General features: G+C 27.5%; 1 protein-coding gene across 2 annotated transcripts in view; it reads left to right on the forward strand.

Moving 5' to 3' along the window:
* LOC100158926 (ubiquitin specific peptidase 7) overlaps positions 1 to 7,738 on the forward strand; it is a 19,850-nt gene extending 12,112 nt beyond the window's left edge. Inside the window, exons 9-23 of one of the 2 annotated variants that reach the window (XM_001947982.5) lie at positions 756 to 948; positions 1,027 to 1,180; positions 1,245 to 1,442; positions 1,549 to 1,770; positions 1,839 to 2,130; positions 2,198 to 2,322; positions 2,391 to 2,479; positions 2,546 to 2,713; positions 2,775 to 2,937; positions 3,002 to 3,141; positions 3,210 to 3,305; positions 3,390 to 3,513; positions 3,585 to 3,656; positions 3,717 to 3,807; positions 6,740 to 7,738. In XM_001947982.5, coding sequence (XP_001948017.2) covers positions 756 to 948; positions 1,027 to 1,180; positions 1,245 to 1,442; positions 1,549 to 1,770; positions 1,839 to 2,130; positions 2,198 to 2,322; positions 2,391 to 2,479; positions 2,546 to 2,713; positions 2,775 to 2,937; positions 3,002 to 3,141; positions 3,210 to 3,305; positions 3,390 to 3,513; positions 3,585 to 3,656; positions 3,717 to 3,807; positions 6,740 to 6,843 — 2,231 coding nt within the window. In that variant the 3' untranslated portion in view covers positions 6,844 to 7,738. The remainder of the gene's footprint in view (positions 1 to 755; positions 949 to 1,026; positions 1,181 to 1,244; positions 1,443 to 1,548; positions 1,771 to 1,838; positions 2,131 to 2,197; positions 2,323 to 2,390; positions 2,480 to 2,545; positions 2,714 to 2,774; positions 2,938 to 3,001; positions 3,142 to 3,209; positions 3,306 to 3,389; positions 3,514 to 3,584; positions 3,657 to 3,716; positions 3,808 to 6,739) is intronic. The other variant, XM_008186726.3, reaches the window with a different exon arrangement.
* The last annotated feature ends 4,366 nt before the right edge of the window (positions 7,739 to 12,104 follow it).

Below are 12,104 nucleotides of genomic sequence, written 5' to 3' on the forward strand. Positions count from 1 at the left end.
TATCTTTAGTCGTGCTTGCGTGTATAGCCATAGACCTTGTACTTAGTATAAGGTCTATGGTTATAGCACTTTATCATAATAAGTTGCCGTGCCGTTCCCTAAACCTGGTTAACCTGCAATGCTGGCAGTTGTATTCTTACTGATAAGATCAACGTATACGTTTATCAAATATTCAAATATCCAAAATTTTGTTTTATACTATAGATGCCATATAATTACTTACATATTTAAGTGTCATTTTTAAAATGGACAAATTAAAAAAATCAGTGAATTATAAAAACCTTTTGAAACAATGGATAGAACCACATAACAAAAAAGATATTGTTTTGTATTAACATTTCAAAATAATATTGAAAAAAAATTTAAAAAATACATAATGAAGCATATAATGATGTTTATTGCATATTTTTGCATATTTTATAAATTTTTGAGAGAATATAATGAGAATATTTGAAGGTTTTTTAGAGAATATTAGCATCATATTTTGGGTATTTTAAGAGAATATAAATCCGGTCTTTAGTTATAATATAACAACAATGCTAAACAATAAACATTGTCAGTGGTAGTTAGGCTGATGTTAAATAAATAAAATAAAAATAAATAATAATGACTTAAAATAATATAATAATATAATTACTTAAAATTAACATCTGATATTTGTTATAATTATTTTTCCTATTTTGACCTTCAAATTGATTGGTTTGTTGTTTTTCTTAACTAATGTTTTACCTTTAATATTTTTTATGTTCTTAAAGTTTATGAGTCGTTCAAAGATTATATACAAGTTGAGATACTAGATGGTGATAACAGATATGATGCTGGAGAGTATGGTTTACAAGATGCTGAAAAAGGAGTTATATTTGCATCATTCCCGCCTGTTTTTTATTTACACCTTATGCGATTTCAATATGATCCAGTTACAGATAGTTCTGTTAAATTCAATGATAGGTAAATTGAATGTTATTATTTATGTTTTATTGAAAATCATTGCCTTTTAATATATTAATTCAAACATTGTTGTTCTAGATTTGAGTTTTATGATAAAATTAATTTGGATCAGTATTTAAAAGTAAAAGAAGATACCCCAGCTGATTACATATTGCATGCAGTTCTTGTTCATAGTGGGGATAATCATGGTGGACATTATGTTGTTTTCATTAATCCTAAAGGCGACGGAAAGGTAGTTTTACAATAAAATATTAAATTTATTACAAAATATCACATGTTTATTATTTTTTTATCAGTGGTGTAAATTTGATGATGATGTTGTCTCAAGATGCCCTAAAGAAGAAGCCATAGAACATAATTTTGGTGGTAATGATGGAGATGAGAATATGATGCCGATAAAGCAATGTACTAATGCATACATGTTAGTTTATATTCGTGATTCTGAATTAAAAAATGTGCTACAGGAAGTTACAATTAATGATATACCAAAAGAGGTTAGTTAAAGTATTAATTAATGATTATCTAATGTAAATTAGTTAATGAAAATTATGTTATGTGCTGTATTTAGGGTATTATGTTGATGATTTTGTATGTGTTTAGTTGGTAGAACGATTGCAAGATGAAAAACGTATTGAAACAATAAGAAGAAAAGAACGAAATGATTTACATATATATACCAATATACAAGTTTTTTTGGAAGATTGTTTTGATAGTTATTTGGGAATTGACTTGTTTGATTTGGAGCAACCTACCTTCCGAACAGTCAAAGTAAAAAAAAACAATAATTTAGAAGAAGTCCATCAATTATTAGCTGAAACTTTTGTAAGTAAATTAAATATATTTTTCAATTTATGTATTCAAAAACCTAGAATGTTTTTATTTCTTTTTAGAAATATCAATCAAATCAAATAAGAATTTGGCCACTTATTGCCAGTAAACATGAATCTCTGAGACCTATGTATCTTGATGGAGAAGCGAATGCTTTAAAAACTATTCAAGACTTACATGATAGTTCATCAACTACATGGAATATTTGGTTAGAGTTAGTAGAGCCAGGTGTTAGTTCTCTAATGCCTTTTGATAGAAGTAATCAGTCCCTGATTTTCTTCAAATTGTTTATACCAGAAGAGAGGCTGTTAGTTTATTGTGGTTACCATTTTGCAAGCTTTGAAACACCATTAGGTAGACAATTTTTGTTATAAAAAAAAATCAATTATAACATAACCAAATATTTGTATTTATTTTAAAGATTCTCTAATTAACATCATGAATAAACGAGCTGGTTTTGAGGAAGATACCAAACTTGCAATTTATAAAGAAACTAACAAAAATGAAATAGAAAAGATAACCAAACTTGATGATCCAATTTGTGAAGTAAGAATGCCAAATTTATATTTTATTTTAACAATTATATGTTCTAACAAATATATTTTTACATGAAGATAATTCAGACTTCAACTTATGGAGAGATATTAATCTACCAAAAAGAAGAACTTGTGAAAACTTATCCTTCTGTTACTGATCATTTTAAGTAAGTTTAATTATAATAATATGAAAAAAAATTAACACAAAATTATTTATTTTTTTATTCATTTAGAAATATTTGTTCTCAAGTGTATATAACATTTTGTGATAAACTTATTCCTAACGATCCTGGATTTACCTTGGGATTACCTATGTGGATGTTGTACCACGATATGTTACAAGCAGTTGCTGAAAGAGTATCTGTTGATCAACGCAAATTGCAGATTTATTTTAGTGTTAAGTATGTGCAAAAATTATATATTCTTGTACCTATCGATATTTCATATTTCTTGTTTAAGCAGTGGTCAAAAGGAATGCCCTGGTGAACCGATTAAAAACTCTTATAATGGACCAATTCGAGACCTCATAACAAATAACAGCTATGGTAAACGATATCCTAAGAAATTTTTTTATCAGGAAATGCACATGCCAGTTGATGAGTTAGAAAGCAAGAAGCCTGTTAAAGTAAGTTCAATATATTTTGTGAAAGATCTCTTTTATTAAATATATTATAAAATTTATTTTGTAGATTATTTGGTGTGGTCCCAAATTAAAAGACGAAAGAGAAATAATTTTGTATCTTAATAAGAATGATACCTCATGTACTCATTTTTATGAAGTATTACATGGCAGTGTAGAATTGTCACCTGAAGGATCTGGAAAATTCAGGTATTGTTATTTGAAACATAATGTTACCTTTCTTAATATTTTGAAAAAATACATTATAAACATTTTAGAACGCTAGAAATTATGTCAGCTAAAATAAGTAAATGGTTCAATCCTGGAGTGAAAATGCCCGACATTGCAACAGTTTTCCCAGCAAAATACTATAGGTAAATTATAAAATAAATTAAAAATATCATGTTTCTGATATTGTTAGATTAATTTATTATTATTATTTTTATTTTTGTATACAGAGTAGAAGAAGTACCAACAGATGAAATGGAACTCAGTGAAAATGAATTATTAGTTCCTGTTAACCATTTTTCAAAAGAAGTATACTCCACTTTTGGTACTCCTTTTCTTATTAAAATTATTCATGTAAGTGAAAGGCTAATTTATTTAATATTGAAATATATATTAATAAATTCATGTATTTATGATATTTTTAGGAAGAGACTTTAGCAGATGTAAAAGAACGAATTGTTAACAAGACTGGTATTCCAGACAAAGAGCTGGAAAAAGTGGGTTAATTTTATTGAAATTTAAAAAAAGGTAATTCTAATTCAAATTTTTAATTTTAGTATAAATTTGCAATTTGCCAAGGAGTCAGAGCAAATTTTATTCCTGATACTCATATTATGAGCTTACAAGATTTTAAAGCACCTCCTACCTGTAAGTTTTTATAATACTATTTAAATAATGTGCAGGAGTTATACAGCATGTCCCAGAATTTCCGTAACACCCTTAGTATCTCCGTGGAAAATCAATATATTTAAATACAGTTTTCTTTACAGTCATCAGTATGGAAATTCAGATTGAATAGCATATTTTTTTATAATTTTCTTTGACAAATAAGTTTTTAAATTTCCAAGTAGCCATTTTGTTGATCGTATTTTTTAAAACAGTTTAAAAAAATATATATTAAAATTTAATGAAAATTGTTCAAGTTAGAGCTATTATTACTATTTTGAATTTCTAAGAATAATAGTTATGTTACCTATGCATACGGCATTAGCTAAATACGATTCGCATGTTAATTATTACAATCGCGCTGATTTTCGGCTAAAATTAAAAATAATAATTAGCCCTGACTTGGGCGATTTTCATTAAATTTTAATATTTTTTTTTTTTTTTGAACTGTTTTAAAAATATGATCAACAAAATGGCTATCTTGGAAATTTAGTTAACTTATTTGCCTAGAAAAATTTTTGAATTTTTGAAAAAAAGAATCGAATATTATGTTATTTAATCAGAATTTCCATACTTATGACTGTAAAAAAAACTGCCTTTAAATATATTGATTTTCCACGGAGATACTAAGGGTGATACGGGACTTCTGGGACATACTGTATATGACAACAATCATGATATACATATATTGAGAATAATTTAATATAAAATAAAACAGAACATTTTATAAAAAAATTGCTTTTGCAAAAGCTATACAATTTTAAATATTGTACAGATTTAAAACTATATCATATTAAATAATATTTGAAGGCTATATGAATGTCTTATACAAAGAGTGTCCTCGGATGACAATTGCTTTCATCTAGTTTTGTCAGACTAGACCACTTCAAAAATCTGTTTTGGTTGTAAGCTTTCATTTTTAACAATTAGCTTTAGCTGTAAAATCACTCGAGTTATTTAATCAGCAAAATAAAGCAAACTACAGTTAGAATAATAAAGTGACACTGGGGTGAGTACGGTACTCATTGCACGTCAACTAAACCTAATGCCATCCCCCCCCCCTATTGAACACTCCTTTGGGACAAAAAAAATCTCCCTGCCGGTTGATCAAGACATGCCTGTATTACTGAGGCTTATAGCAAGCTATTTGCTGATCCTCACATTTCCATCGCTCAAAATAATTTTTCTATACTAGGCTTAATCATTAAATTAAATGTTAAAGTGACCTACCCAGTACCTAATAATAGTTACGCTCAAACCTCACTATTCTTTAAAAGCAAGAAGTTTCATGATTTTCATTATTATTGGTCATTGGGGACTAAAATAAAATAGATAAGATTGTAGAACTTTGATTAAATGGCCACTTCCTGGTTTTAAAATTTAAATTAAACTTACAACTACTTTTTTATTGCATATTTAAACTAACATTATTACATATACTCTATTCAAAATAATACCGTGACTACGCGCGACCAGTTTTCGTCGGGCGGCGATCAGACATATGGCCAGATGCCGTCCCCACTACGGCAACGCACCAGGCGCTGCCACGGAACCAATCCATGCCCATGCGCACAACTCGGCCGCCTGGTCACGGTCTTATTTTGAATAGTGTATAGTTGTTTTCAAAAATCTAAAATAATTTAATTTCATACACCTATTGGCCATTACCATTATCAATATAGTAGCATAATCTGGGTTTGTGGAATGTAGTCATTTTAAGTATTTTGTATTTGTTAAATAGATAATTGAATTAATAACTAAAAACTTTTATTTGTTATATTTCTTAACAAGTTGACTGGCCCTACCAATTTTGATGGTCTTGCAATGAACGCATTGTGTGTCATAATATATGCACTCAGTAGTTTTATATACGCTGGCTGAGTGTTATTTGATAATCAAATGTTTGAGTTTCTGGCTAAGCATAAATTAATAAATAATCTCAAAAAAGAATCATCCATGATACATAAGACAAAATCATCAAGTATAAGTAAAATATTAAGGGGGGTAATTGAAAGTTTGAGGTGTATTCAATGGCGACTCGTGTATATGTGTACTGCACTACCTACCCAAACTCTAGAAAAATTGAAAACATAAATCATAATAATACAACTAAGTACTTACAATGATTATTTTTAAAAATAAAAAACATAAATTCAGAATATTATGAAAATAATATAATATTTAGATTGGGTTATTTCAATGGCCAAACAGCCGGGCGGTAACCATTGTCCGCAATGGAACGGTATCTGTGTGTATTATTATAGTGGTGCAGTAATGGACACAATCGCTGTGCACATTTGTAACGCAACCTGCGTTATAATGGAATTGATGTACACATACGTTTCTGTGCACAAATTAAATTGTTTTCAGCGAATTATTTTTGACGTTGCTGCACCGTTGCACGTCGGCATAGGCATTATAATTTATTTTTACTCTCATTCGTTTATTATAATTATAATTATTAGCTAATAATGTTAGTCGATCATTATCGGAAATTCAAAACAACAATCGTGTTTCTGTTTAAAAATATAAACAAAATTAAAGCCAATTGGTGAATAACTAAAATTTGTAAATAATTATTTAATAAAATTTAAAATATATATATATGTATATAATATTGGTTATATTTTTTTTTGATGTGCACTACTTCATTAAAAACCCACGAGCCACCACTGGGTGTATCTCATATGACACACAAGGTTGTTAACCTGTAATCCAACTAAATCTAGTAGCTGAAAGTCAGGTCTACCTCACTAATTATTTTAAAATCCCCCAACTTTAATGTATGCGACTAGGAGATTCTTTTTTCTTAAAGTTATGAAATTAATCTTTTTTACATGGAAAAATCAATATCTTAATATATAAAAATGTTTTGTAAATATTATTTTTCTAGTTTAATTTATATGAATTTCAGCTCAAGGACAAGGCCAACGACCATGGTTGGGCATGGAACATCCAAATAAGACTAAACGCACACGGTTAAATTATTTAGAAAAAGCTATAAAAATCTATAACTGAAAATTAATCATACACATTAAGTATCTTGAATAATTTTTAAACAAAATACAGTGTGTGATAGTAATGGCAAGATGATATACTGGTGATAAACCTTTTTACCTATGTGTGTTTTTGCGTTTAATTAAAATTGCTATTCTATTTTATGTATAATTCTGCTTGAATTTAAAACAATTTTTAAATGTTTTAAAGGGTACTTACTATATTTTTATTTTTTATTCTACGGATCATAGTACTTTATAAATACTACTATATTCATATTAAATACAAAATATATATGTGGTATATTTACAAACTCAATTTTACTGTAAAGTATATTTTATAAAATCTTCACTCAGACATTCAAAACAATATTCAATGTTGTTAATTTTATTATAAAATAAAAATACTTGTAAATGTTGAATAATAGTCTTTAACATTCAGTAAGTGTGTTTAAGTGACAGATTTGCATCAAAACTATTCGATATTGTCCTATCTTTGCAAATTAATTATTGATTTAATTTCTGTGTTTTTAGTATTTTGGCTGTTATTTTAAATTGGATTTTAAAAAGAATTTGACTTAACATAATACTTAAAATATAGTCGACAAGACAAAATAATTGACTTTAAACATATAATTTCAATTGATATTTGATATATTGCTGCCACCATTACAATGTAAATCCGTTACTGTTAGGTGTAACATATTTTGTTAACCTTCACTAATTAGACCTATTTATTACATCATTTTTAAATATAGAATCAGAATGTTTATTTATTTTTTAAAGGCAATGTAATTGTGTAAATAAATTCAATTATTTGTTTTTATATTTTTTTTTTTGTTCATTTATTTTTAAATTATATTAGTGATATTACTAACAAAATTTTAGAATTAAAATGACAAATCATTGTTAGCCAACAGAATTGTTTTTATTTCTCATCGTTTCCAGTAATAAATTCAAGTTTATATTAATATTAATATATTCAAGTCTGTAATATATACTAGCATAATATAATCAAAAATAAACGATTAAAATGTTTTTAGGTACAAATTAATTCATACATTTTGAAACTAAAAATCCAATATTGTGCTATGAACTGAATTACACTGGGAATTAACTGTTTTTGTATTTTAACTTTATTTTTTTTCAAATAAAATTGATACAATATTAAGCTCGACAAATAAAATGAAAATATGACTACCAGGCACCAACTCCTTTAAGCTTGGCTCTTGGTATAGGTTCAGAGTTACAAAAGTATTTATTTTTAATAAATTTACACTAATAATAAATAATAATTAAAAGTAAATAGTATATTATGAACAATTATTTTACGATTTAAAAGTTGAACAATATTATATAAGCAGCCTGCACGTGACCTGTTTTTTCGCTCAAAAACATGCCTTATAGGAAAAACTCACGTCTCGTAGAGTGATCCGATTTTGATAAATTTTTTTTTTATTTTGAAAGAGAAACACTTCCTACAGGAGGGTGCATTGGGATTGGATTTTCATAAATCTATTTCTAAACCATATAATACGATTTTGAATGTGACCAATTTTCACAAGATTTTAGGTGGCTGGTTGGTGAGTAAGGTATATGGTATATTGGTGGTAGGGAATCGGTGAGTACCTATATAAATAAAAATATAGTCTTAACTCTTTACATTATATTATTATACTTAATACTTATATAATATGGCCTATGGGTATATTATCCTAACAAAACTGGATTTTATTGAACGATACACAATTAATTGCTTATCTATGATTGTTTTCGCGATTGATAAATTTGAAATTTCTTACCGATATAAAGGGCATTTCAACGGAATCTGTAAACACTCGTATCACCTCTATTGTTCTATGGTATCACGGCTGTAGATCTTAGCCCGTATTTACCTATTGATCTTATTACTTATATCCAATTATACTTTTTGTTTATTACTTTATTAGATAGGTATGCTTATTATAATATTATATATTTAAAGTCAGCTAGGAGTACGTAACAAGGGCATATTTAGCTGTATCTGTTTTACAAGTGCGTAACATAGAAAATGTATGCTCAGCAGATCACGTTTATCATCGTTAGCATTGGCGTTGACATGATTTCTGAAAGAGGGGGCATATAAAAATTCATTAAAATGAATATAAAAATAAACTGTGCTTATGTATTTTTTAGATTTTTTAGTAACAGAATTAACTACTTACATGGAATCTTGTTTTGAATTTTCAAGCCTTAGATATAAAAGTTGAACATTTTATAAATTTTTAACTACAAAATAATTATTCAATTTTAAATTTCATAAATTTTGTCAAAATTTGATCTTTAAATGCTTATAAAAAAAAATTGTGCCTATGTATTTTTAATATTTTTCAACTACTGTAACAATATATCAGGAGCCTTGTATTAATTTTTTACACTTTTTGACCCAACAGATAAAACTGATATTTAAAGAAAAAAAACTAAAAAAATTTAAAACTGACGCAATGTCCGTAAACAGCTCAAAAAGAGTCAAATTATTTTCAAAATTTTATCGTATATAGAAAATGCTGATATAAACATTCAGTTAAATTTTCAAGTATCTACAGTCATTCGTTTTTTAATTACAACAAAATAAGAAAATCGTTACATGAGAAATCGAGTGAATATCAAATGTTGTAAAAATATGAATTTCAAACGCTCATAAAAATTTAATTTGTCTTGCTAGTCGACATTTTTTTTTTTTAAAAGGTAGACAAAGTTATGAAGAATCTTGTATTACATTTTCAAATCTTAGATTTAAAAAGAAAATTTTTCATGAATTTCTAATTCAAAATAATTTGCAAATTTTCGTCATTTTTACGTATTTTGTCAATATTTGAACTTAAGATGCTTATAAAAAAAAATTGCAACTGGATTTTTAATTTTTTTCATCTGCCTTTGAAACAATATAATAGGAACCTTCTATTAAATGTTCAAGCTTTTTTAACCAACAAATATAATTTTATTGATATTTATAGAGAAAAAAACTAAAAAAACTGGAAACTGAAAATGTCCGTAAAGAGCTCAAAATAAATCAAAATATTTTAAAAATGTTATGGTGCATAGAAAATGCTAATATAAACATTCAGTCAAAATTTCATGTACCTACCACAAACCAAAATCTATTTTCTCGAAAACAGATTTTGCGTAAAAATTTCCGTTTTTCTATAATTTTTTTATTGTTTTTCACGGCGATTTTGAAAACTACTGGAAAAATTTTACTTTTGACCCCCCCCCCCCCCCCCCCCCAAAGTACCAACTAGATTCACTTTCCTATCAGAAAAGATACTGTTGAAGAAAATCCAAACACTATTACTGTCCTAAAAGGTGATGACAGACACACAAAAAAAAAAAAACACATTGTAAAATCAATACATTCATCGTTCCACTCAGAATCTAAAATTGTTAAATTTGTTAAATTATTAATTTGATATGAGTAGAGTTTAAATTAGTAAATAATAATAAAGTAAAAGTAAAAGGGTATACAGTGTAAATTATGTAAATAGTTCAATAAAATAGTTTTTATAATTTATAAATTAGAAACTAGAAAAACACATTAACTCTTTATGCGATTTACGTACTAATTAAAAAGAAATCGATTAACTTTTTTTAAACTGAGTTAAGTTAATTTTTTTTTCTATATTAACTTTAAACTTATAAGTTAAATTTATAATTTGTTAACTGTTAACTTTTAAACTATCGATCTTGTGTCCTCTTAACTTAACTTAACTTGAGTTAATTATTATCATTAACTTGCCCACCTTTGGAGAAAGCAACCTCCATGTCTGTGTTAGTTGTCTGCACTCTGCGGGCAAGGTTTATAGCATGAACTAAGAAGATTAGTTAATTCATTTTTGGTTCGTGGTTTATAGATTATACTATAATCTGTAAACCTTGGTCTGTACTCTGTTAGTAGGTACCTATTTATTTTGTCGTGGTAAAGTGGCGCCTAAGTGTTTATGTATGTATGAAATCTGCTACCTATACACTTTGGCCAAATTTGGCCGAGGAATATGGGTCTTAAAGTACGAGTAAAAATGTAAAAGGTGAGGAATTAGGTAACTGGTAACCGCTTTCCTGTACAATAGGTGTAAATTTAAATTCAATGATAAATCATTACAAATGAAAACCGTTCCTGAGCATATATTCCTATATGGCTCTATTACTAAGCATATTTTATTATATTATACAGTGTGTAATCGCTAATTGAGAACACTCAATATCTTTGAGTAGGCCAGTAGGGCAATGCAATTTGAATTCTGTTTTCTATTTGATGGTTATAATGTTATGACATAAAAATACACTTTTTGAGGGCCTATGAATTTTTTTATCTTAATTAGACTTGCGCATGCGCAATATGACTTATTTTTCTTAAATGTCAATCACCTATTTTTAACTACTAATTTTTATTTGCCTAATTTTTTAATGCATTTTGGTAGTTGAACCTTAATTTTCTAAAATATTCACTTATCTGTATTAAATCATTTCAAAATCACCTTTTAAATATGGTAATCAATTTACTTAAATATTTGATTTTGTCGATGTGGCAACGACCAACAACTGATTCAATTTACATTAATCTGTATACTTATACCATTATGTATATTACTACTGTACTATATCTGTACTCTTAATTTATTAAGGATTGTATTTTTGTATACCTTTTGTTTATTTCGGTGCATCCGAATTGCATGCCAAAAAAATAAATATAAATCGGGTCGTCCGAATTGCATGCCGTCTCTTGGCGGGGTCTATCCGAATTGCATGCCGTCTCTTTTTTATATTATTATCCTATTCAGTAAATTTAAGGTATGAAATATTTCTTGGGCTATAGGGTCTATAGTATAGGTTATAGCCACCTGCGTATTACTCCTTTAAATACGCCTCTGATAATGCTGCCGACCGATCGAAACTGTTTTTAAATGTCAAAAGTTACAAGTCTGAAGTTCAATATATATATTATACATAATATATTGCATCGTAAAATCAATACGTTTACGTGTGGTACTGAGGTGCAAGTACCTACATAATAATATATACGAGTATAAACCGATTATAAGATGTGTTGCAGTTTTAATATCATAATGTTACCCCGTTGCTAAGTACTTCGCACGTCAAAATAGGTCGCTTATTCTGTTTCCCACACGCGCCGAATAACAGCTACGACGCTAGGTAACGATTAAGATTTCATCTTTATAATTATTTAACAAATTTAAAAATGTTAATAACTTTGTTTCAATATAGTCATAATAGGATACTATTCCC

Source organism: Acyrthosiphon pisum, chromosome A2 (genome assembly GCF_005508785.2).
Source record: "Acyrthosiphon pisum isolate AL4f chromosome A2, pea_aphid_22Mar2018_4r6ur, whole genome shotgun sequence".
NCBI classification, from domain to species: Eukaryota; Metazoa; Arthropoda; class Insecta; order Hemiptera; family Aphididae; genus Acyrthosiphon; species Acyrthosiphon pisum.